This window comes from Catharus ustulatus, chromosome 2 (assembly GCF_009819885.2).
Source record: "Catharus ustulatus isolate bCatUst1 chromosome 2, bCatUst1.pri.v2, whole genome shotgun sequence".
NCBI classification, from domain to species: Eukaryota; Metazoa; Chordata; class Aves; order Passeriformes; family Turdidae; genus Catharus; species Catharus ustulatus.
Genome location: NC_046222.1, coordinates 40,456,791 through 40,482,823, shown reverse-complemented (window position 1 = coordinate 40,482,823; position 26,033 = coordinate 40,456,791). Strand labels below are relative to the sequence as shown.

Genomic DNA, 26,033 nt, shown 5'->3' with positions numbered 1-26,033 from the left:
GCCCTCTTTCAGTTTAAAGCTAATCCCCCTTATCCTATCACTACATACCCTCTCCAGCTTGCTTTATAACCCTTTCAGGTACTAGAAGGTCTCCCCAGAGCCTCCTCCTCTCCAGGCTAAACTACCCCAACTCTCACAGAAGCTACTGTCTAATGCACTGTGCAGAATTTTTTTAATTGTGAAAGTATTTCATTCAAAGTATTCTGAAACATGTCACAACTAAAACAAAACTTCCACAATTTCTGCACCTTCCAGTGTATTGGCAAAGTAACTTCTATGTAAAAGGAAGACTCACATTTTTGCACGTAACTTATGCCTTAATTCACTGAGATGATTTGTTACCAACTCAGTGGATGGTCCCTGATGCTCTCAACCCATGGGTTTAGTTCTAACTTGGGCACCTCATTCATTTGCTGTACGCAGCATGGATGGAGCCTAAAATACTCCTGAGCCCTCCACCAGTAAGGAGCTGCATGAGGAGAGCCTGAGGTCATGCTGAGGTTAACCCACCTTAGAGTAAGCTTGTCTCCCAGAGGTCCTTCCCAAGCAAAATGACAGAATGTAAGTTTTGGCTACTGATTTTTCAGGACCCTGGCATAAGCTGCTCTTTAAGTGGTTACTCCCACTATACCTGGTTAGCAGCATCTAACTGCAGCTAACACCTTATGTGCCTTCTGTGCAAGGAGACAAGCAGTGTGGATCACTTACAGGCAACAAACTCAACCCCCTTCTCCCTGTGTTGACCCTGCAGAGTTCCCTGCCTGTTCAGCCACAGGCAAGGGTGGACTACTCAGACTCTAACCTTACCTGCAGCTCTCATTCATCACCCTGACCAAGGAGAAGTCACCTTGCTCTGAAAAGCCCACTGGCTGTGGCACAGTGCTGCAGCAAACACACAGCTAATATATACAGGAAGCGCAGCTTTCCCACAATTCATTCAACAGGCAAGCTGGCTTTATTGTTTTTCAACTGTGTATACAGGTAATCTGGGTATTCTATACATTCCATTAATAGGAAATTATTTAAATTATTAACATAATAAATAACATTTAATCAGCTGTGCAAGTCAGAGCACAAACTTAATTGCACTACTAACAAAGCTGATAGCTCATCAAAGCACATACTTCAAGTTAAAAGCAAGATGCCAGGACCAAATGGCACAATTGAGGCACTTGCAGTTTAAAACACTTGTCATTTCTCTCACTCCATTACCACCCAAAACCTGTCAGCTAGAGACAGAGTATTACCCCCTATCCTACAACTTGTTCCTAAAGCAGGATTGCTGTATAAAAATTTCACTTGATCATTAAGCAACATAATTCATAAGTTACTTTGTTCCTTTTCTGAGTACTCAAACATCCACTGCCACTGATGCTGACAAATGCAACGTAGCAGAACAAGAACCAGGGATGCCTTTTGAAGGGAGCCCCACAGAACACCTTTGAAGGGTTTAACCTGTTCTCCCTCAGACACTCCCAGAGATGGAGTCATTGCAGTTGTACACAGAACAGAACTGACAAAAGCCCTCGACAGCCAGGGCTGCAGCACTGCTTTCACACAAGATGCATCCTGAGAGGCCTCCCAGATCCACAGCACGAAATGGCACTGGCAAATCACACACTCCCCAACCCAAGCAAATGTGCAGTGCTTGGTGTGCTGGAACAACACAGAGGAACTGCTGGAACCATAACACAGGGAACTGGGGGAGCCCTATTGTTAAGATTCACTGGCAATGTACCTTGAAAATGGAATGTGATTTAAGCTATATGTACAATCAAATGCAGGGATGGAAAAACAAGAACCTGTAAACCTGTATTTCAAAAGCGTGCTTAGCGTACAGTAGTCTCTTCCATACAGCAAAAAAGGCAGATGCTTTAGATCCAGAATGTAAGTTTGGCCAGGATGGTTCAAGAACATCTCCTGCACAAGAGTCAGTAGTCCCAGCTGAGATCATCTTTCTGTAGTGAAGTCTGTATGGTCTGCATGTCTCTCAGCAACTGAAGATTTTTCCGACTCTTCTCTCCAGGTTTCACTTTGATGGGACCTGCATTCTTTCCTTTTGTGGTTATTGTAGTGGTTACTTTAACCTCACTCACAGGGAACTTGCTGTCTTTTATTTGTTTAGCAGAAGTCTTTCTGGACTTGCATTCTCTCTTAAGTCTCTCTAGCTGAAAGAGAAGCCCAAAGAATAATAAGTGATCTTGTTTCAGTTTTATGTTCAGCAATTCTTCCAATCAGCTGAAATATACCACCATTTATCTCACTCAGGTAAGCAAATGGTTGTTTCCAAGTCACACTGAACAATAAAAATTTTATTTTCCTTACAAAGTATTGTTATATTTGCATCTTTAGAGCTGTGTTTAGCTTACAGTGATGTACCAATTCTCTAAAAACTGGTAAGTTCATTATGGGGGAACATTACCATCAGGAAAATAACACAAATGCAGATGAAAAAAAGTTGATTTATCACTGTAACCATCCAGTGATTAAAAAAAAAACCAAAACAACCCAAAGCAAGCGTTTTTTACATACATACTAGCAATTTCAATAGCTAGTCAGAGATGTAGCTTTGAAAGAATACCAGAGCTCTGCTGGGGTGAAAAGGTGGTGTCCACACACAGCTCTGTAAAATCACATCAAGTGAGTCTCAGTACTCCCCAGCAAAGACTGAATGGGGAACAGGACAGTCTGAAGTTCAGACACATTCATATGCCCAAACCACAACATGGGTGGCTTCTACAGGTCCCCTCTCTGCAGGTGGTGGTGCTCCCTCCTCCTAGTTGACAGCATGCAGAAATTTTCCTAAGCCCAGCTCCTAAAAATTTTGCCAATAGTAAATGCAGCATCATTACTGCTGGGAACTACAGCACATGTGCTTCTCTACAGCAGTTCTTCTGAAGATCACACCAAAAGTGAGTGATGCTTCTAAGAGCAAGTATTTCGCAGGTCCAATCTGGATGTCAGGTCTCAGCATGTGTTTTGTGTATAAGTTACATCAGTGAGGGTGAATCGTGGTTTGTATGAACTGAACTAGATTAAACACATGGGGTTAAGCTCTTTGAAAGAAATTCACTAAAATTAATGAAGACAAAAGAAAATTGGGAGTCAGTATGTTTTATAGCTTTGAATGAAAAGGCTGCACTATCCAAAACATTCTAAAAGTTATAAGCATTTTGAGTCTTAAAAAATGCAAATCAAAACATAAATAGGTCCTTTACTCCAAGTAAAGTTCAACAATGTTCAAGGGACGAGAGGAGTGTAAAATGCAATGTGAGAACAGATGTGAAAGCTCGGTGAAGAGTGGGCAGAAGGGTGATAGAAACTATGTTTCTGCAAAATTACTGGGATAGATGGAGGTATGCAGACTAACTTTGGGACATCAAAGGTAGAATTAGACAATGCTACTGTAGTTATTTCTGCTTTATGCAATTGCTGCTAGATTAGGATAAAACAAAAAAACCCTGCTTAAGTCAGCAGCTCTACATGAGCATGACCACAGGCAACAGAAACTCACCTTCAAACGATGCCTCTGAACTTTGCCGATTTGGTCTGCCTTTGCTTCCATCTTTCCCACCAGTGCCTCGAGTTCCCTCTCCAGATCTTCCCTCACTGCAACAGTTGGGGCTTCCTGGATGAGCTTTGACAGCTGCTGATGATCACTAGCACACAATTCAGACAGAACAAGGCTTGCATCAGGCTCCGTTGGTTTCTACATCTTGTACCCAGTTCAGAAATAACACTTCTAGGAAACCATGGCATCAGCAGCCAGACATGTTCAACACACCATAACAAACCATAAGAACAGTTTTGCTGGTTTGCAGCATTATTACAGTAGCACATCATGGTGGCAGGCTGTTGCAACACTGAGTGTCAATAATCTAAGTAGCTTCCAACTTCAAAATGTATATTAAAAATGACCAAATAATCCCTTGAGAGCTTGGTATCAGCACTGATCCAGTTAATATTTTGTGTATCTGTACCTAGTGCAGCTGTGCAATACAGCAACAATTCATGTTCTGTTAACCAGGACAAGCAAAACACCCAGCAAAGCTGTCCTTTAATGGACTATTTGTCCAGATCCTGCTTTTGGCCAGGATGGAGTTTTCATTTTTAGTAGCTGTTACATTGCTGTGTTTTGGATTCAGTACAAAAATAATGTTGGTAACGTTGATGTTTTCATTGTTGCTCAGCAGTACTTACCCTAAGCCAAGGGCTTTTCAGTGTCTCCTGCTATGCCAGTGAGCAGGAGTACAAGAAGCTGGGATAGGGACATATCTGGGATAGTTGATTCAAACTGGCCAAAGGGATATCCCATACCATAGAACAGCATGCCCAGTACATGAACTAGGGGGAATTAACCATGAGGGGACCATTGCTGCTGGGGCCAGGCATTGGTGAGCATGTGGTGAACAACTGTACTGTGCATCACACACTTTTTTACCTTGGATTTTATTTCTCTCCCTTTTTCATTACTATTTTCACTACATTTTACTTTATTTCAGTTACTAACCTGTCCCTATTTCAGCCCAGCTTTTCCTTTCCTCAATTTCCCTCCCCATCCCACCAGGGAGAGGGGTGGGAAAGCAGCTGTGTGGTGCTTAGACGTCAGCTGGGGTTAAACCAAGACAGTATTTTCTGGTACCCAATATGGGCCATGAAAGGTCTGACCAGAGTGTGCGAAGACAGATCTTTTCTAGGCATTGTTGTATTGGTTTAGTAGTGGCTGGTCACAATGCTGGTTTATGGTGCCACGGAATCCCTGGCCACGAAATTCCTGGGGGAATGCGTGTCCTCAGTGCACTGCGGGAGCCATCTACCGGGGAATCGGTGCAATTACACCTTCCTCCTTCCCTGCTCGGCCATCCTACAGAGCACACATGGTCCTTCCTCCTGCTCCTGGCTAATTACAACAGCCTTTGAGAACTCGCACTATCCCACGGGAGTTAAAACCACCGTGGTCCCAGCGCTAGGATCCAGCGTGGTGCTGAATGGGGTACAGATCAAGGGAGGATTTGTGTCTGGGGGCAGTGAGACAGCAGCTGCGTGGGACTGAGTGGCTGTTAAACCACAACAGAATAAGCTACCCTCTGCACAAAGACAGGATATAGAGGGTACACAGCACAGGGAATCCCGAGTTTCACCTGTGGGACCACAGGGAGAACATGAAGTGCAATGGAAAACCTATACCTCAACCCTAGAGGCACAGGTATATGAATTGAAGGAAAAAAAAAACAAGCACAAGTAGGAATTTTTCCAGTAAAGTTGCTGCTTTAGTCTTCAGTGGGAAGTTCCCAGACAGAGTGACAGGGCTGATCTTATTCCTGATGCTATGGAAAGGAACTCTAATTCTTTTTTTAGAGGAAATGGAAAATCTTAGGACTAGTATTAGAGCAGCCCTGTCTCCAGCCGGGTGCAGGAGAGGGACAACCAGGTTTACTGGACTGTATGGATCTGATGGCCTGGACCCCATCAGCCCCATGGGAGTACAAGGCTTTAGCAGACCCTGGTGGCACAGTGTACCCTAATGCCATCAAGATGTACAGGGGAAGAACCCGCTGGTATTTCTGGAGTGACAAGGGCATCCCAACAGCTGATGGTCTTGGAGACTGAAACCAGTCTGACAAAATGAGTGGCAAAAGCATCGCACTATGACTGGCCCAGAGGCTTTGTACACCCTTGGCAGAGACTGTCTTGGGTGTGGGCATTCAAAGAGTGCTGCTGGGCTTTCCACAGAACTGCCCTGGAGACAAAGGAAATGAAGCATCTGTCCTACCCTGCCATGTCTCTCAGAGGACCTTTCTAATGCAGCGCTGCTGAAGGTGAAAGAGGTGAAAGAATGATTTGGGTTGGAAGGGATCTTAAAAATCATTGAGTTCCAAACCCACCACCATAGGCAGGGACACTTTCAACTGTAACAGGCTGCCCAGAGCCCCATCCAACCTGACCTTGAATGTTTCCAGGAACCGGCATCTACACCTTCCCTGATGCCCCGTCCCAGTGCCTCACCATCCTCACAGGAAAGAATTTCTTCCTAAGAGCTAATCCAGGTCTGCTCTCTTTCAGTTTAAAGCCATTACCCCCACACAAATACTACACACCCTCATAGGAAGTCCCTCTCCGGCTCTCTTTTAGCCTCCTTTGAGCCCTGAAAGGCCACAATGAGATCTCCCTGTAGACTTCTCCAAGCTGGACAACTCCAGCCCTTAGCCTGTCTTCAAAAGAGAGGCGCTCCAGCCATCTGATTGTCTTTGTTGGCCTTCTCTGTACTCATTCAAGCAGCCCCACATCCTTCCTATGTTGGGGGTTCCAGAGCTAGACCCAGCACTGCAGGTGGGGTCTCAGCAGAGTAGAGGGACAGAATCCCCTCCCTCCCCTGCTGCTCACGCTGCTTTGGATGCAGCTCAGGACACATTTGGCTTTCTGGGCTGTCAGTGCCCATGGTTGGGTCATGTCTAGTCTCTAATCCACCAGCACCCCCAAGTCACTTCAACCATTCAGCCATCCACCTACCACTCTTTCCTGCCCTGAAAGACTGTTACAACAGCTGAGTCCAAAGTCATGGACTAAATTAACTCAATGGACTAGGAAAGGGATAGCCTATAGACTACATGAATGACATCTGTACCTACATCAAAAGGCTGGGAAGGTGATGGTGGTTAACTGGACACACTGGAAAGTGTGGGGCTTGGGCAGGATGTAAATGCCCATCCCAGCATGGGGGAGGGATGAGTGTGGGGGTGTGTGAGTGGCAGCAGGGTCCTGTGCTGGCTGGGTCCACACCCAGCTCAACAGTCCACTGCACTGGGGCTGTGACCACACTTCTCCCTTACCTCTTCTGAAATTAATACTGCTGCACATAAGCACAGGTCTGGTGTCCAGGCTGTTTAGCAGAGCCTCTGACTTCAAAGAGAATTAACAGCCTCTGCAGCCAGCAAGACAAAGATTAGAATCTAAAGATTTCCCAAACTAAGAACTTTCTCAGGCAAAACTTTCCAAGTTCAAAGCAACAGGGCAAAAATACTAAACACCTGCATTCATAATCTGGAGAAGAAAATATACCACACTCACAAACTCATCTGTCCAAATTCATCTTGTAAAGTGAGCAACACTTCCGAGAGCTCTTCCTGAGACGAGGAGGAGTCCATTGGCAGGGATGGCCTTCTGCTTTTGCTGGCAGGACGACCAGTACTGCTGGGTTTTGCTAGTGGAGCATCGTTTACCACATGTTTGTTACACAAAGCTTTTGTGTGATGCTTCATTAGGTGTAGCACGTGTTGCACGTTGGCAGTGACCGAATGACTGGGACTGGTAGACTGAAAGGAAAAGAGACTTCTTTTAAATGGCGTTATCAACAACTCGGTAATACTGGAGAGCATTTAAAAACAGGGCCACTTTTGTTTTGCTGACAAGAATGTGATTTTTGTTTGAATTAATATGCACTAACAAAAACATCTTGTAAAGCAGCATAGAGCAGGCCCATTCTTGGAAATACCAGCTCAGCTAGTTGTCAATACCTAGCAAGTATTTCAAAGACAATCTGTATGAAAAGCATCAAAGAAAATGAAATGATCTGACCACTGGGTGTCAGGAGTGCACCAAGCCAAAATCCATTAAGGAGCTGCAGCTACTGAGCTCTAAGCTTTGGAATTAATCAGCTCACCTTCCCAGCCACAAAGGGTACATCACCCAGACACAATCGGTAATGGGGCTGCACAGTGGGATGTCTTACAAGAGAGCGCTTCTGGAAAGAAAGAAGAGACAAGTATTTAGCAAAAACTATACTACAGCAAACCCACTTTTCCTTTACTTTGTAGTAAAAGAGGCAACCTGCTCCCTGATCACATGCACACAACCTTATTTAACTCTTCAGTAATTGCCCTTCTCTTCCCCTCATCTTACCTTCTCTGCTTGCTTTGCTTTTTTCCTGGGTTGTCTTGGTTTTGGAGAAAGCAGTGGTGATGCTGCTTGAATCAGTAGTCTGTTGGTTTCCAGGCCTGACTGAAGCTACAATTGAGGAAATAAGGGGAGTTACTGAAATTAATAAACAATCAGAGACAGTGCAAGCAGAGAACTGCAAGAATTGTTAAAACAAGCTCTCCAGAAGCAAGGGCTGCAAATTTGTAGGCTATTTTCGTAGTCTAAGGTCAACTTAAACATTAAGTACTTCCTCTGTTAGGACTACTCATCAGTAATCCTAGTAAATGAGAGAATTAGCCTTAGTCCATTAGTCCCATGCAGGCAAGTGCCAAAACATCAGCTGTGCTTTACACTTGGCAAGGTGTTGGGGAGCTCAAGCCACCCAACCATGATCAATTGATCCCATGACATGTGGCTACTAGGCAACTACTCCTTCTGTTCCATTAAATTTGACAGTGAAAAAACCTCCAAACAAACAAACAAAAAAACACAATTGAAAAAAACTAACCACAAAACCATCTATTGAAAGAGTTAAGGACAGAACTTCCTGTCAGCAGTGAGAACCCTAACACATTTCACTGTTCAAGAGGAAGATATGGCATGGCTTTAGAAATCATGAAGAAGCATTCACAGCACAACTTTTCATTATTAATTTGAGATATCCCTTTCCCCATCACACCAAACTAATGGCAAAGGTTAGAGCCTAACACATTACCTCCATAATTCTCCAGCATGCAATTAATGTTTAATGAACACCACACTTTCAGGTTAGAAGACCAGCCAGCATGCTTAAGGGCTCATAATCAGGAGCATGTTGCCTCTCTTTTGCTTTCTTCTACAATATTTTAATTACAATTATGAACAAGGGAGCCCAGTTGTTGACTTTGATATATTGAGAGGTTCCCATGCATACTCCATTATGGATTAGTCTGACTTTCTACTCCTCTTTCCCAACTTTTAGTACAGAAATCAAAGCTGCAGTGCACATGTGGTGATAAAAGATAGTTTCCAAAAAGTTCAGAGAACTTCAGAACATTTGGTACCTCAGGCAGGAGGAAAAACAAAAAAGAAAAAAAATATACTAAAACCAGGATTTCACTATTTTGTGAGACATATGGGGGGCACTTTCAGTAAGCTCAGCTGAAAAGCTGAAAAAAAGGAAGAGCTAATTACAATGCATAGCAGTACAAAAGAAATTTCCTGTTGGTTACCTCAGCTGCTTTTTCCTGAACAAGCTTCCTTGCATGTTCTTCCTCATGAAGCTTCTGTTCCAGGTCTTTCATTTTTTTCTAGTCAAAGTTGAATAAAAATAATAGCATTACTAACAAAACAATGCTTTTTCTTCCTGAAGCCTACAATACTAAGAGCTTGCACAAAACTGAGTTCATCTTACAACTTAAGGATAAAAGAAGACCTGAGCATTAGAATGACTGCTGATGCTTTGCCTGTACAGGCATAAATACAGAAGTCACAAGCTTATGCTTAACATTTAAATTGATTTTTCTATTCTTACTTTCACAGTTGGTATATGAAGTTAAGTCACAGCCAAATACACACAGAGCAATACACAAGGCTTTTTCTCTTCAGTTGTAAAAACACCCTAGACAGTAGGTTGCTTTGTGTTCATTATCCTCCAAGACTCTGTACTACAAAAGAGCTAACAAAGACATGTCATTATAAGGCAAGAGAAGATTTGCTTTATTTATACCACTTATGGCATTTTTGCTAAAATCTGTAAGTTACACTTTTACAAGAAGAGAATTTTTGGACATCTAGCCACCTTCCTAATAAAGAAGAGGGAGGAAAGGTTGTATGATACCCCTGAGATACCTTTAAATAAAACTGAAGTAATTTCATCTTTTTACCACAAAAGCATGTAAGAACTCTTTTGAAACTCTTTTTCAAAGAAAAAGGTTAAAGGGGAAAGCACACACATCTTTGTAAACCTCCAAGATGAAAACAGTGTTTAAACAAGATAACTTCCACATTGGGAATTTCAATGTATCAAATAACTGTCTGGCTTTATACAGCAGTGAAAAAATAATCCAGAGCTCCAGTACCCAAAACAATTTCCCTTCTCTTCCCCCAAAGACTGAGAATTCACAGAGCCACTAATCAAACTTCAGGCAGAAAAGCATGCTATACAGAGTGACAGCTGTATCTGTACACTTGTTTGTTTATAAACCCACTACACTGAGGTACTAAATATTTCAGTTCTGCTTTACTTAAGCATTAACTGCAAGAATAATGTAACAAGCTGTTATACAAAGGTGTTAAAAGGCAAAAAAGCCTGGATAAACATTGAGGACAAAGGCACTATATAAAGGAACCAACTTTTCATTTTGAATGAATCCTTCTGATGATAATTCTTTTTCATTCAAAACAGAGGTATTCCAGGTAACTTAAAATTATCTTCTACCCTTTACAGTTATTGGCACAACTCTTGATATTCATGTGGTCAGTCTCAAAGATCTTTCATTAACTCCTCAAGTCTGAGAGATTTTTTAGTATGAAAATATTGAGGAAAATATTGACATGAAGCTGGGCCCAAGCTTCTATTCTGAAACGAATAAGAATTCCCTCAGCTACCTGTTCAGCTGCAGGATGCAGCTCAAACTACACAGCAAGAACATACATAAATATATTATTGTATCATTTGTGACAGACCCTGTTAGAAATTATATACCCAATTTAGATTCCCTAAATTTTTTTTTTCTTGTTTATAGAAGAAGGTATTATGCAGATTACTGGAATGTCACTAAGAGAGGGCACAGAGCCAAGCAAAAGACCCTGCCCCATCATGTAAGACAGCACTGTAAGCAGGTCAGCACCAGGCTGTCTAAATGTCCATTCAAACACCAGGAGCCACTGCAAAAAACCTTAATGACAAAATAAAAATAAAATATTTCAGTGTCTATTTTTCACCTGTTTTCTAAGGGAAAATGAATGTCATGCAACCACGTACTCACAGAATCCCGGGATCATAGGATGGTTTAGGATCAAAGGGACCTTTAAAAGTCACCTAAGTCCAAGGGACGCTTTCCACTAAACCAGGTAGTTGTCTAGAGCCTTGTCCAAACATGAATGTTTCCAAGAATAGGGCAGATTGTCAGTGGACAATCTGTTCCAGTGTTTTGACCACCCCACAGAATTAGGGGAGGGTGGGGGGTGTAGTTTTAAGTCTCACTGCTAGCACTAAGATCAATTACTGGGAATTACAGCTGTTGAAAATGTCATCCCCACACACATTCCAATTCTGGCCATCTGGCTACACACAAGACCACAGCCTAAACTGCACTGTTAGGCAACAGCCACATTTCTTTACTCCATCTTCAGACACAGACATGTTAAGATCTTCTCAGTCAACTGTCCAGAGACTGCACTGCAGGACTATAGTTGAAATGAGGATGCCTCAAAAGCATTGCCACGGTAAGTACTCCACATAAATAGGAATCTCAGCATTTCCTTTTCACAGCCACTAATGACATTAGTGAATTACTTGAAGGCAATACTTACAGGGCTAAGCAGTGGCTCTGGGGATATTAAATGCTCTCAGTAAGAACCCCATATAACTTGTGCTCTGGCAGTGTCTGAACTTAGGCAGATACATCACTGCTCACTCATGAGCCACACCTCGCCACTTCCCATCCATTTCAGCACATCATGTATGAAACAGTCTCTTATTTCTTGCTTCAAAATCAACTTTAAAATGTTCCTACAATCTTGCCACAAATACAGCAGAGATCAAAGAGGGAACAGATGTAATGCTTCTGAGTAGAGAGTGCAGTCACTTTTTGAAGATATTCAGGTAATAACTATCACACAGATGCTCGCACACAAACATAGCCTATAACCACAGAGGAAGGCAGACCTGTCAACCAGAAAATGGCTCATGACTTCATAATGACCCCAAGAAAAATGACTTCTCATCACAGCTAAATCCAGATTTATTTCAGGTCTAGAATTGCTTCAAAATTGTGTGAATTTAACACCCAATTCCTCTAAAACATATTTAATTGTGACAGTTACTAATTCCTAAGGATAAAGAATCAAAGATCTCTAGTTTGATCCAGGAAAAAACACAAAAAGAGCCACAAGGCTGAAATTATTTTCACTAGCCAGGTACAAAAAGGCAAACAACCCAGTCTCACCAAACTTCAGCTACTATCAGTCAAAAGCCTTTCAGAGGGAATGCCAGTTGCTGAATGGGTTAATATAACTCTAACCCTGGAGGAAACTACTGCTACTTTCAGAGTACAAGACCCAGGAGACTCCTATTACTCTTTGCAAGTGTTTGGCCTAAGTAAACAATGCAACCACAACAAGCTTACCACAACAGGGTGTCAAGATCTTAAAAAGCTTGTTGCAGCTGCTTTGGCTCAGGGACTTCCAAGAACAGTTGTAACATCTAAGTGTCCTGCAGCAAGCCAGGCAGCTAAAGACTTAGTACCAAACATCTCCTTATGTACTTCTGGAGAAACAATCATCTGCTTCACCAGTTGAGGTAAGGGGCTGGTGTGCAGGGTGGCAAGCCTATGATTTTGATAGAATCCAGAGCTGCTATCCACAACACCACAATCTGATCATGTACTATCTGGTCCTTCTGGGGGAACAGGGAAGAAATTTGCAAAAGGAAGCCTTCTCCCTGGTTAAGCTCTCTGCAGTTTCCAGGCTTGGGAGACTTGTGGTCTCTCTTACAGCAGCAGAGAGAAGTATGTGGATGGGACATCAGAGGCCAACACCACAAAGGGCACTCAGAGATGTATGGGGTTTGTGTGGTAAGGCATTGGTAGGTAGCCATGGGGCTTCCTTCTCTGAGGAGCTGCCAGAAACTTCCCCATGTCAACAGAACCAATGCCAACAGAGCCAATGCCAGCTGGCTCCAAGACAGACCCACTGCTGGCCAAGGCTGAGCCCAACAGCAATGGTGGTAGCAACTCTGGGATTAAAGGGGAAAAAAATGTGTTGGGGAATGGCAGCCAGAAGCAAGGAGTGAGAATATTTGAAAGCCGAAGCCTTGCAGACCCTAAGGTCAACAAGAGAGGGGGAGAAGGCGCTCCAGGTGCCAGAGCAGATGCCCCTGCAGCCCATGGTGAGATTGAGTTTTATTTCTCACCACAAAATTACAAAAATTATAAAAATTCAAGGGTGAACCCACCACAACAGAATATGACCAAACAGAGTCATGTTGAGTTTGTGGAGTTTGATTCAAATAGAGTCCTGAAAAGGCAGACTGACTCAAACCCACAGGGAGTCACCCAGTGCTAGAGGCCTTACAACAGGAGGCCATAGAAGTCTGCACACAAAATAACTAGTAATAACTGTGTTTCTTAATAAGGAAGGCTAAAAGAAAAAAAGTACGTCAAATTCATACATCAAAGTCGGGTGAATCTGGATAATAGAAAATAAATGCTAACATTCAGTAGCATGGAAAGCAAGTCAAGATCTTAGGAATGGCTGCAATCTTACAATGCCTAGGCATCAACTCTCAGTGCAAAAAAGGAACACCAACAGACTGTTTAGGCACAATAAAACTCCAACTCTTGCAGTGTAGAGTGACCAAAGTCTACCTGGACATGTAGACTTTCAACAATAACTTCAAGTTTTCATAACATCTCAGCTTGAAATGAAGTTTAGTTGCTGTCTTATTCCAAAGCATAAAGTTTTGTCCAGCTCCGCTACTGCCATACAGCCATGAAATACAGATTACAATAAACAAGACAAATCTGATATGGTATCCCAGACAAATTACAGACCTCTGCTATGGACTGCATTATATTTAGTCTGCTATACTCCTTTTCCAGTATATCCAGCTTTTCCAATTTAGACTGAACATGCGATTGGTCAAGAAGGCGATCTCTCTCCAAGAAGCCCTTGAAGGGAGAAGTGAAAAGGAAAACAATTATAAGCACAAGAAAACAAAGCCATCTATAGTAAGCTTTGTGTCTGGAGCACAAAGGAGGCCCATAAACAGTCCAAAGGAACTACTACTTCCTCTGTGCAATTTTAGATGGCACCACAATCAGGGAACAAACTGCACCACTGGTCTGCCAGTGTTGGGGAACCAGACATTTAACCACATCTGAGAGAGAATTCTGCAGTCCCTCCTTCCTCCCAACCCAAAACATTAAAAAACCAAAAAGAAAAAGTATGCAGAAATTAGAAATTGCTTTCTTGATTTTTTTTTCCTTCAGTAAATATTTAACAGACTGAAACAGAATAGCCACAGAGACCAATGAACAGACAGCTCTAGGTGATCATATGCATATAAAACAGAATTGAAGTTCATTTTAGATATAGGTCAAATCCCAATCACTGATGATGGGAAATTTCTACAGAATCAGTATTTCAGGCCAATTTAGCAAGAGTAGTGCTAGTACAGAAAATCTCCAAAGGCCTGAAGACTGTAAACAGAAATGGGAGGTTTTTTCCCAGTGGCACACAGGTATAACCCTGGAGGATCAGGATGAGCTACTGCAGTAAGCCAATCATGCAGAAACAAACAATTTTAATACCAGAGCTTGCTATTGCCTTAGAAACAGGTGCACAAAGAAAATACCAGGGAAATTTAAGTAGGGAAGATATCCATACCTAAGTATGTGAAAGCCAGCTGAAGTAGACATCCACACTTAAAGGTATTAAAATTACAGTAACTATGAAAAATCATTACATAATTAATGACTTGTATGATTTAACCCTGAGATAGTTTTGGGAACAGACCTGTTTCTCCAAGAGATGTGACTTCTCGCTTTCTGCATGCTGGATCATTTTTTTCATGTAGCCCAGTTGTTTCTCTAGAAGGTTGCATCGAGCCTCAGCGGCTGCCAGCTGAGAAGACAGTTCTGAAGATAACAGAAGGTAGAAAGCAGAAGTCATGCATTGCTTGTTCCTGGGATTTTTTGTTTGTTTGTTTTCAAGACAGTTTCAAAACAAACAGGAAAAGGACCTATGTAAGAAACTTATATTATGCCTAATGAACTTTAATAATCATAAAATCCCTAAAACTAAGAATATCTTAAAATTATTTTATTGTGACTCCCCATGTCATTACAAATTAAAAGATGCTGAAGAAAGTACATTTAAATTGGTTTATGCATTCATAGAAATTAAGTTTCATCCACATCAATGATCTATAGTATCTATATACAGTTTGCAAACAACCTTGATTTTTCTTTGACACTGCAGTCTTGTCATGTTCTTTGTGTTGCATTTGTTCACTCAGTACTTTTTTATAGTCTGCTGTTTCCCTGCTGAGGTGTTTTACGTTCTCCTCTGCCTGAAATCGTTCCAACTCCAGTCGATGAATTTTTTCCTGGAGATTCTTCAGAGCAGAAAATATTGCTGCAATTGAACAAGCAGCTTTTGTTAGAGTCCATTAAATCACCACTTCAAGACAACACTGAACCTGAAACATTATTATAAAAGCATGTTATGTAAGAAGGTCAGAGTGTTCCTTACCAGCATCCAAGAGTCCTTCCAGGAATTAAGACCTGTTTCCCTTTAAACCATAACTGATTCTAAAACTAGTCTCAAACAAATAGATGCCCTCAGGGCACACCCTTCACCTGACACATTTGGGAAAGATACAACTATTTCCCAGAAAAAGGCATATAAATATTGTGTCGATTAAGAACAAACAGTGCATCCTCTGACCCTTTATCAAAAGGAAATGAAAAGTCACAACTAAATAGTCAAAACAGTGGCAATTCTCCATATTAATATTATTCCTACCACAACAAATACACAAACACAGTGTTCCCATAAATGGCCACACAGCATAGTAAAGGTTAACTATGAGAAGGGCTATAAAAGTGTTTATAAATAAGTGGACTTCTCTTTTAAGTCTTCTGATTTTGCACTTGTGTTCCCCTCCTGCACCTAAAAACATCCATCTCCTTTGTGCTGAACCATTTTCCCTATCTGCTGCATTCCCAGCTTTAGCAATTACTAAACAAAGCCTCTGTATTCTTCACCACAAAAAGAAAGTCAGTTATAATAGAACTCACATCACCTTGCAATTAAACCATCTGCTGGTAATCTGATGTATTACATCTCTTAGCTGTGCTGTTTAATTCTGTAAAGGGAACCATAACCACAAGCCCTTTCCCCTATACAGTGCTGCTGAGGTTAAACATAAGAACATCTGTACACACAGCTCAGATAGCAGACTAATCTGCAAGGTCACATTAACCCACTCCTTTGTGCTTAAATCCACTCCAGAGAAAGAATTCACCTGTAATAAAGCATGCTTGAGCACTAGAAGAGTTGAGCCTGCATATTGGTTTGTGCATAACTCAAAAAACCAAAAAAAATCATCAAATCTTGAAATAACAGCACATGAGAGTATCACATCAATGCAAACCTGTAAAGTACATAAGAAGTAGCAACAGCACAGTTAAGAGGAAGTTATTGAGAATTTGGCCTGATTTGCAATGTCAGAATCACCAATTGTACCCTCTTCTCTATTTACATTACTGTTCCTAGGATTCAGTTGAGGTGGGCATAGCTGAAACAATAAACAATTTGTTACTATTATTGTTATAAGCTACATTGACATCCCTGTATATGCACAATAATGACTAACAAAATACGGCAAGGAAGCGACTCAAGCAGTGAATAGATAAAGGTGAAACCAAATGGGCCAAATACCATTCAGTCATTCCTGTTAGAGTATTGAAGCCAACTGTGCATGCTGACACACATATACAACACAAAGACATTAAACCCACAATAAACAGAATTTACTATACTCAATTTCAGCATTCTTCAACAAGATTTATTTAATATGGGGAATGGGAGGAGCAATAAGGACCCTCAAGAACAATCAAATCAATTTTGCCATTTGAAATTAATTCCCATATTCTTAAATTTACTAAAATATACACTCCAGCGTATTCCTGCATTTTTAACAACTATGCAAAAAGAGAAACATACTGGATCATCCATGTGTTTGATTCAATTTTCAGTACAGATTCACACTCACTTGCCCTTCATTTAAACATTTTTTTGAAAACAAAAACATTTGCTAGTTTTTAGAAAGGGATATAATTTATCTGATTGTCTTCCACCACCCATCCTTATTTCAGAGCTGGCAGAGTCACCATTAGAAAACAAAATTGCCAAGTGAAAACTTGGAATTCAAAACATTATTGCTAATGCAACATGCAGCACACTCTACAAAAATACAACTGCATCAGTAATTCATAAGGAAGCTCTTTCCTGCACATCCAATTTTTCATCTGTAAAGATTGTTTTAGTTTTGTGTCAACAGCACTCTCAAAACTGATGGCCTTGAGAATATATATGGCATTTTAAATAGCACTGCAAGAACTGAGATTTCATCTTCTAGGTCATTAGCATACAAGTCCCTAGTAACTCAGACACAGATTGTGTTATTGGAACAGGGATTTGAGGTTATCATCCTGATTTTTTATTTAGTTTGGGTAATATTAAAATTCATGCTAAACATTTCTCATTCTTCTCCATATAAGGAAAAAAATGTCAAGTAGTTCATTCCTTTAAGCCTCCATGCCACTCCAGTCTTAAAGAAAGGATTTCTGCTAAGACCCTGAGCCAAAGGGTCGTCAAAGGATCAGTCCTACTCTGGTCTCCCAACTCCTCATGATGCACCCTGCATGTACCCCAAGCCAGCTCTGGAGCAAGTCTCACTACATGACAAGCTAATTCACTAAAACAACAGAAGAACTAACCAAGAATAGGGTTTTTGTTCATGTCCAGTCATGCAAGACAAATCTGTTTATACAGACATGAACATCAGCACCAGAGTGGGAAAGGAGGAAGAAGGAACAGCCTAGAAACAAGAATAATAAATGGGAGCAAAATTACCTCCCTTTCTGTTGTTGTGAGCTCTCAGTTCAGCACTTCACTGAAACATTCTCTGCATCCCCTAAGTGTTCACTGACACAATAAATACTCACAACACAACCTTCATCCATGACAAGCTTTCCAATTTTAACACGACCAAACCTCTTCCTTTGCTCCAAACCATTCTGGGGACTAAAGTCTCCTTATTTCTAACTCAGTTATCAACTCAGGAGAGGAAAGGTTGAAGGAGAGGAAGACTGAAGAAGGGACAAAGAAAACATGTCAGTACAATTTCACAAAGTACTCAGACAATTTTACAGTTCTCTACTACCAAAGAAGAGCATCTTTCTCCATCTGTAAGACGACTTTTATCATAAGGTGTCCTTTGGAAAAAGAAGTGCCAAGGACCTTTAAAACAGGTGACCTGGAAATCACTGGGAATTGATAAAAGGACAAAAAGACTGCAACCTTCATAGACGTGGAAGTATTTTACCACAATTTGGAGACATGCAAGAAAACAACTTTGCTGAACTATTACCTCTGCTGTTGCTTTCAGGATATGGAATAACTGGTTTCCCTGTGGAACGTTGCAAATCCGAATTAATAAATGGCTTGTGCTTTGGATATTCTATAAATGACGCTGAAGAGAGTTCATCTGCGGCTGACAGGGAGCTTTGAGTTACGCGCAGATCATCCTGAAAACAAAATAAAGCTGTTATTCAGCACATTTGTTTCTTTGTCACAACAACAACAAAAGAAGTAAGATTCTATTAGATGACATGTAGAAGTACTGCTACAGAAGACTAGTATCTCAAAAGCTGTACTTCCTTCTTTATAGATGTGTCATTTTTACATTCAACTCCCCATTCATTAAAAACAGTAGCAAACAGAAGAATGAACGTCTTTCCCATTCTGATTTACACTTTTATTTTTCAAGTACAGTAATTTCACGAATACAAGCCGCACTGACTATAAGCCACATCTCTGGGTGTCGGTAACATTTCGTTCTTTGTCCATACATAAGCCGTACCTGATTATAAGCCGCTCTGTCGTTGGCAGCGAGGATCCACGTGCAACAAAGTTGCCAAGTAGTAACAGAATTGCAGGATTTACTGGCTTGGCCGTGTGGGCTCGGTCCACTTGGGGCTGCCGACAGGGCCAGGTGGCCCAGCTTGGTGCTGCCGCTCGGCGGGGCCGCTCAGAGCTGGCCACCGCTGCCGCCAGGCTCACTCGCCCCGGCCCAGCACTGCCCCACGGCGGCAGGCGGGAGCCCCCGCCTCCCCCCGAGCCATGGGGATGGCAGCACAGAGCCTCTGCCTCCTCCTCACCCCCCCTCCCCCACCGCGCTGCCAGCATGGAGCTCGCCTGCACCCGCCGCGCAACAGAGTAACCAATTTGTAACAATCGCGCAATCCCAGGTTTTACTGGCAGGTGCTCGGTTCGTCACCTCAGCTGCACTTCCAGGGTTGGAAATTTCAGAAAATTTTTCACATATTAGCCGCTCCTGAGTGTAAGCCGCATTTCTGGGGTGGGAGCAAAATTTTAGTCAAAATGGTGCGGCTTGTACTTGTTCTGTCTACTACTTATTGGGAGAAGGCAATCCACAACCAGTTAGAAAGCAACCACCTTAGTTACTGGTTACATTTACGGCACATGAGATACTGCACTAAGGTGGCCAAACCTGATAAGGCACACCCAGGACCATGGTTTACACTCCCTAATCCAACACAAGAGCTCACTGACTGCACATGGGGCAGAGGACACACTGCAGCTGGAAAGAGGAGGTGGGAGTCCCAGTCCCTCTAACTCCACTCACTCCAATTCATCCTCCTTATCTTTCCATTAGTACATGGAAAGAACTTCACAAGACACGGCCAGATGACTTTATGCTACACCTGATTAGGGGTATCAGCACAGGAAAACTAGCAGAACACAGCCAGGAAAGTACTCCTGCCTCTAAGCAGTAATGTACCCTTAAATCAGCTTCAGACACTTCCGAAAAATGTGGCTATAGAGATCATGGATTGCCCAGCAGTCTGCTGGGAATTTTGCAAACCAACTTTCCAAACACCTGTTGTGTTTTGGATGTTGCAATGACCTCAAGGGACCACCAAGTTGGGAAGATGCTCTTCTAAACAGAGGAGACACGGGAGAATGGGGTGTTTATGGTTTCAACTCAAAAACTGTCTACCTAAGCTTTATGTAGAAAAAGACTGTCTGGCCTAAGCTTTACAACCTGTATATACAAATTAAATTCCTAATTTTAACTTCTCTCAACTGCACTCATCACTACACATTTCAGTGACAGAATCTGAAGGCAACCTAAAAGAGGTGGGCTGCAGGCAGATGCAAAGCTCTCACAGCTTCCCCATTCATTAGTAAGTAAAATGAAAAATTGCTTATCAGGGTAGGGGGTGTTTTTACGCTTTTGAGGACCAATCACTGGGAGCATATAATGACCAAAATTAAAATACAGAAAGTATTAAGTATCTCATAGCCAATTACACAACAGCCCAAAATACATGACGAGGAGCCAAACACGGGGAAAAATTTTAAGAAAATTTTAAAGTTATTTAAAGCCCATACACAGCTGATTTCCTCTAATAATCACTCTTCCTACAGTGATTCGTTGTGGGCAAGAAAATTAGGACCCTAACTACTCTGAGTGTATCAATTGGTGTTTCTAAGCACAGTTTTATGACTGCTTTGCATTTTGCATTTAAAACATTTTCCTACACAACATAATGCTTTTCCTCAAAATAACTGCATTTGCACATACATTTGCTACCACAGAAAGTGAATTAAAACACTAATCCCTAATTAAGAACATTCTAATAAAACTATTTTGTACAGGTGTTTTATGCATAAACACACTGTTTTACACTCAACAGCCTCCCAAGTCTAAACAGAACACATGACTCCATCTGATCGAAACCCTGTTAGATGCTAATATCCAAAATGCCATTACAGGATATGGCATCAATGACCACAGAATACAAAGACCAAATGGAGTGAAAATGAACCAAGTAAAACACAGCACTTCTGCAGCAGCAGTACAGGAACAGCAACATAAGCCTCAGTAACCCAAAGAGTAACTATCGCTTCAAATATCAATATCCTGTCTGCTGTTGATTCAAACTAAAGGTACCTCATGAAACAGTCAAAGGAAAAAGGGGAGTCAGGTTCCTCCCGGGTTACAACACAGGATGTGATTAAAAGTACCTATTCTATCACTATCTGATGAAACCAGGTGAGGCAGTGATCCTTATCTCAACGGCAGATGTTCTGCTAATGTGCCATCCATTGAAACCAGGCGGGGCATTGTTCTTTATCTTTTCACAACCCATCCTTCCTCCAGCCAGTCAGTTTCTGCTAATGGCCCATTGAGTCCCACTGTGTGACTGATAAAATTACTTCATCCCATTGGAAGTTGCTCCAGCCAGGGGAAAAGCCAAGCCTTTCTTACCAAAATAAAAACGGAGGTTTTGGGACACTAAGGGAGCCCCTTTCTCCACTGGACTCCAGAGGAAAAACAGATTTCTCCACATCACCACAGGACCTTTAGAGGGAAACTGCACCTTGTACAGGAGCACTGCTCCAACTGAATCACATCTGTCACTGCAAGAGTACTGCAGCCACCATTTAATGGGACTGCTACCAACACCCTGCCTGACAGGGTGTCAGGTTGTACTCTGACTTTGTCAGGGTTTGGAGTTTGTTTCTTTGTAGTACTGTATTTCTATTTTAATTTTCTTAGTAAAGAACTGCTATTCCTAATTCCCATATCTTTGCCTAAGAACCCTGTAATTTCAAAATTCCAATAATTTAGAGGGAGGGAGTTTACATTCTCCATTCTAAAGAACGGCTCCTGCCTTTCTTAGCAGACACCTGTCCTCCAAACTAGGACAAGGTTGAAGCCAAAGTAGGGCTGACAGCATCACAATCCTTCTAAATGTCACTATTCTCTTTTATGTCTTTACAGGTAAAGTCTTGACTGAGAATAAAAAGTAACTACAGTAATGTCATGATTACAAGCTGCACCTGATTATAATCTGCACATCTGGGTGTTGGCAACATTTTGTTCTTTGTCCATATATAAGCCGCACTGGATTGCAAGCCGCACTTTTGTTTGTGGCAAGGATCCCCACGCAACTTTCACAAAGTTGCCAATTAGTAACAGGATTGCGGGGTTTACTGGCTGGGCTCGGGGCTGTGTGGGCTCAGCCCACTCGGGGCTGCTGACGGAGCCGAGTGAGCCAGCTCTGTGCTACCGCTCGGCGCCAGCCGGCCAGCACTGCCGCCACTGCCGGGCTCACTCGCCCCCGCCTGCACCGCTGGCACTGGGCGGGCTGGCCCTGGCCCGACGCTGCCGGCCCCGCCACCACCGCGTTCGCTCCACCCAGTCCTGGGTCCAGCGCTGCTGGGGCTGGGTGGGCTCGGCTCGGGGCTGCTGCTGGCTCACACTTCCGGGTCGGCAAATTCCAGAATTTTTTTTCATATATTAGCCACTCCGGATTACAAGCCGCACTTTGGGTTCGGACCAAAACTTTAGTCAAAATCGTGCAGCTTATAACTGTGAAATTACTGTACATAAAAACACCAAAGTAAAGGAATTCTTCTGTTTGTTTTTACTTCTGTTTGTTTTTACTTGTTTTTTACTTTTTCTAGCCAACAGCAGACTAACTGAAAGAAAAAGCTGTTGTACTCAAAATGCTGGAGCACCAAAGTCACATAAAGCAAAGCAAATCGAGGCTTTTGTAGTTACACATCTTCTACATTCCACCTGGATGCAGGGAATAGGCAGTAATAGTAACTTGCAATATTAATTTGAATAGTGTAATAGTCAGTAAAGATATCTGCTTCAAATAGCTACTGAAAAAATTTGGAATAGCATCTATTACATAAGCAATCAGGCTTATTTTCAGTCTAAATAATAATTTGCCACCATGTATATTTTTCTTTTCTATTTTTAAGCAAAAGAGTGCTTATATTCAGTTTCATTAATAGTGACTTTAAATAATTTGACAATACTTTGGGAAAGTTTATGAAAGAGCATGAAAGAATTTCCCATCACAAAGCTCAAACATCGCAGCAATTCTCTGCTCTTCTCCCCTATCTATCAAGTCATTAAAAATTATTTAAATTTGTTCAGCTCTTGGAAAGTCTCACAGGGAGTATCATACTCTGATGCTCAGGAAAATTGTGAAGAAAAAAAAAACAAACAAACAGGGAATTCTACATAATTTGTTCTGAATCTCAGCTAGGTCATGTTTGCTAACTACATCTCCTCTCTTTCAGGGTACTCCTCATAGTCTTTCCTTCCTTTAAGCCACACTAAAGCCTCAGAGTAGTAAATGAAGAAGTGTAAGTGGAGCCAAGGAGCCAAGTGCACCTTATTACATAACAGTGAGCTGGGCACATTTTATCTCCACAGGTCTGAGAACACTGCCTTCCAAAATTCATGGCTTTCACCACTGCCTATCAGCTGCCTACTCAAGCAGAAAGAACATTAAAAACACAGACCACAGATAATGCATCACCAACATACAGGGACCTCCCAAAGCTCTAAAAAGCTGAACACAGCAGGGAAAAAAAAAAAAAGACACAAACTCATACAGAAAGTTTTTTTAAACTGGATTAAATTAGAATGGGTGCTATTGCAACCTCTCATCTGGGTGCTCACAACCAAAAAAGAAAGAGAAAAAAAGACTGATACCTGACAATGCTTTAAGTGGTCTTTGCACTTGGTTTTAAAAACAAACTAACAAACCAAAGCAAGCAAACACAGGAAAATTACATAGGGAATGAGAAAAACACCCAAAACAACAAGATACCGAATGTAGTGATTATAAAACATCTAAGCATCCAGTTATCCAAACTTTCACAGTCATTTTGAATGGACAATCTCAATTAGCAGCCTAGCCTATCTTCCCTCACTACTGCAGTACTAGGGAACTGGGGAAAGAAGGACAGCTCCTATCACCCATAGGCCAAGTGCTGGCTGTGCGTCCTTGATATAGACTGAGTCAGGAGCACTCTGCATCTCAATAACATCTCCAGTTAAAAGCAGACAGTAAAAAAAGTTACCTTAAGCAATTACATCAAATGGGGAGGAAAAATGTTGATACAATACAGTGATTTTTGTCAACTATCTACCGTAGAGGGCCAGATGCATTAAAAGCAACTACTTTCAAAGTTCAGAAAAATATAAAGTTAGGGTTTATTTCTTTTTTCAAACACATACAGAAAGTCTACAGCAGGCAACTTTTTTCCCCAAAAGTTTTGTTTGGCTAACTAAATTGATTAAGCACTCTACATTTACCTTCTGAAGACTAAAACGAGTATTCTGACATCCTACTCCAAGAATGCTAGAAACAATTCCAGTCAGGAAAGAGACAGGAATCCTCACATTCCTCTTGCTGGGCCAGGTGTGAGTATGAGGGCACAGTGCAGGGCAGAAGACACACAATAAAGAACCCCACGATGGGTGCTCACCACACAGCCAAACCACGAGACCCCAAACCACAAACCCCCCAGGAGTGATCTCACAATTTGTGCAGACCATGGCACTGCAGCCTTTTCATCACCTCTGCTCCTCCAAAGCACGTGTAAGACAGTTTCTCACAGGGAAAAAAAAGCCAAAACAAGGAAAAGCAATTAAAAAAACCCAACTATTTACAGAAAGCTACAAACATTATGCCAAAACTTCCAACAGGAAGCCCAGCTGGGAATCTGTTTGAGGTGTCAGCCTGGTGGAGGCAGCGTGCTGAGCTCCAGGCTCCTTCCTCGTGTCACCTGTCACCAGGTGAGCCACATGTCCCGCTGCTCCTCCACACCCAGCGCCTGGGTAGCAATGCGGACACGGAAATTCTGGTCTCGGCGTGGAGGTGGTTACCTGTCCCAGGCCGCCAGGTGCTCCACACACCTGTGCCTAAGGGCACAGCTACCTACCAAGCCAAGCCGCAGCTGAAGGCAGCGTTTCCATCTAACAGAGAAGAGAAACAACCCGCACTGGGAACTCCGGCTGGCCAGCACTGCGCAGACAGCGACTGACTGAGCCCGGAACAGGTGTCCCCAAGTCACCACCCCAGGGTACTTCTGAGAACAAACCAGATGCAGTATTTCATTCCCATTCACTTGCAAACAGGAACTCCCAGCCCCGCTGTGGGGACAGCAAGAGGGCTGGTTTTCAATAGTGGAGTATCTTTCTTTCCTGTCGCTTTAGAAAACGCGTGCATGCATCACGGGTTTATACATACATACATATGGAGATATACGCACCCATACGTGTACACACATGCATACATATGCACACACATAAATATATACACATATGTACACACATACGTACATACACACATACATAAACAGCTATATATACGTGTAGATATGCACACACACACCCGCATACACACATATATATAAACATATATCATATATATATGCACATCACTTAACAGACAAGCCAGCTTCCACAGCCCGTACGGCTCCCGGCACGTTGGGGGCCGGCAAGCCGCCGGCTCGCACTGCCCGGCCGCTAGCCCCCGCGTTTCACAAGCCTCCCGCCCGTCCTGCCCCTCACCGCGGGGCCGCCCGCCGAGCCTCACCGTGTGCCGATGGCCGCACTCAGCCGCTGCCGTCGCCATGTCGGCCGTAAGGGAGCCCGCGCCAGCTCATGTCACTTTAAGGCATGGCACCCGCGCGGCAGCTTGCCTGACTGCCAACCTAGCCTGCCAATGAGAAGGGAGGGTCGGGTGTGAGTCCCGCCTCCTCCTCCCCTCAGGATTGAGTGACACGGCAGCTATCCAATAAAAGAAGAGCGAGGGCTCCGCTCAGCCAATCGAGAGGGACGGGCGGCGGGCGGGCCCCCGAAGCCAGGCGCGCGGGCGGGGGGCGGTGCGTGGGCACGCGCGGAGGGAGGAGGGCGGAAGAGGCCGGCCTTTGTCAGAGGGAGCCCCCGCGCCTCGGCCAATCGCAGCGCAGGGGCCCCGCCGCCGCCCGGCGCAGGGCAGGGCGCCCGCGGCGGGATTGGCGGCGGCGGGGCCGGCGGGGGCGGCGATTGGGCGGTGGCGTTCGAAGGCAGGTTTGGCGCGGGGCGGCGATTGGCTGCGCGGGCGCAGCGCGAGCCCGGGCCCGGGGCGGAGGGAGGGAGGGAAGGGCGGGGGGCGCGCGCGGGGTGACGCCGCTGCCGCCGACACAAGGGGGACGCGGGCGGGCGGCGCGCGGGGCCCAGGGCGGCACCGGCGTGAGCGGCACCGGGACGGGGGCGGCGGCGGCGGCGGCGGCTCCTC

At 43.2% G+C, this 26,033-nt stretch overlaps 1 protein-coding gene across 1 annotated transcript; it reads right to left on the bottom strand.

Annotated features, from left to right (window-relative positions):
* Nucleotides 1-928: 928 nt before the first annotated feature.
* On the bottom strand, nucleotides 929-25,469 carry CEP57 (centrosomal protein 57). The gene is made up of 11 exons (XM_033051544.1): nucleotides 25,350-25,469; nucleotides 18,281-18,437; nucleotides 15,079-15,258; nucleotides 14,638-14,759; nucleotides 13,674-13,790; nucleotides 9,129-9,206; nucleotides 7,900-8,004; nucleotides 7,661-7,741; nucleotides 7,069-7,313; nucleotides 3,515-3,659; nucleotides 929-2,168 (listed from the first exon to the last, which is right to left on the bottom strand). The coding sequence occupies exons 1-11, from the start codon at nucleotides 25,386-25,388 to the stop codon at nucleotides 1,932-1,934; spliced, it is 1,506 nt and encodes a 501-aa protein (XP_032907435.1). The 5' UTR covers nucleotides 25,389-25,469; the 3' UTR covers nucleotides 929-1,931.
* Nucleotides 25,470-26,033: the final 564 nt, after the last annotated feature.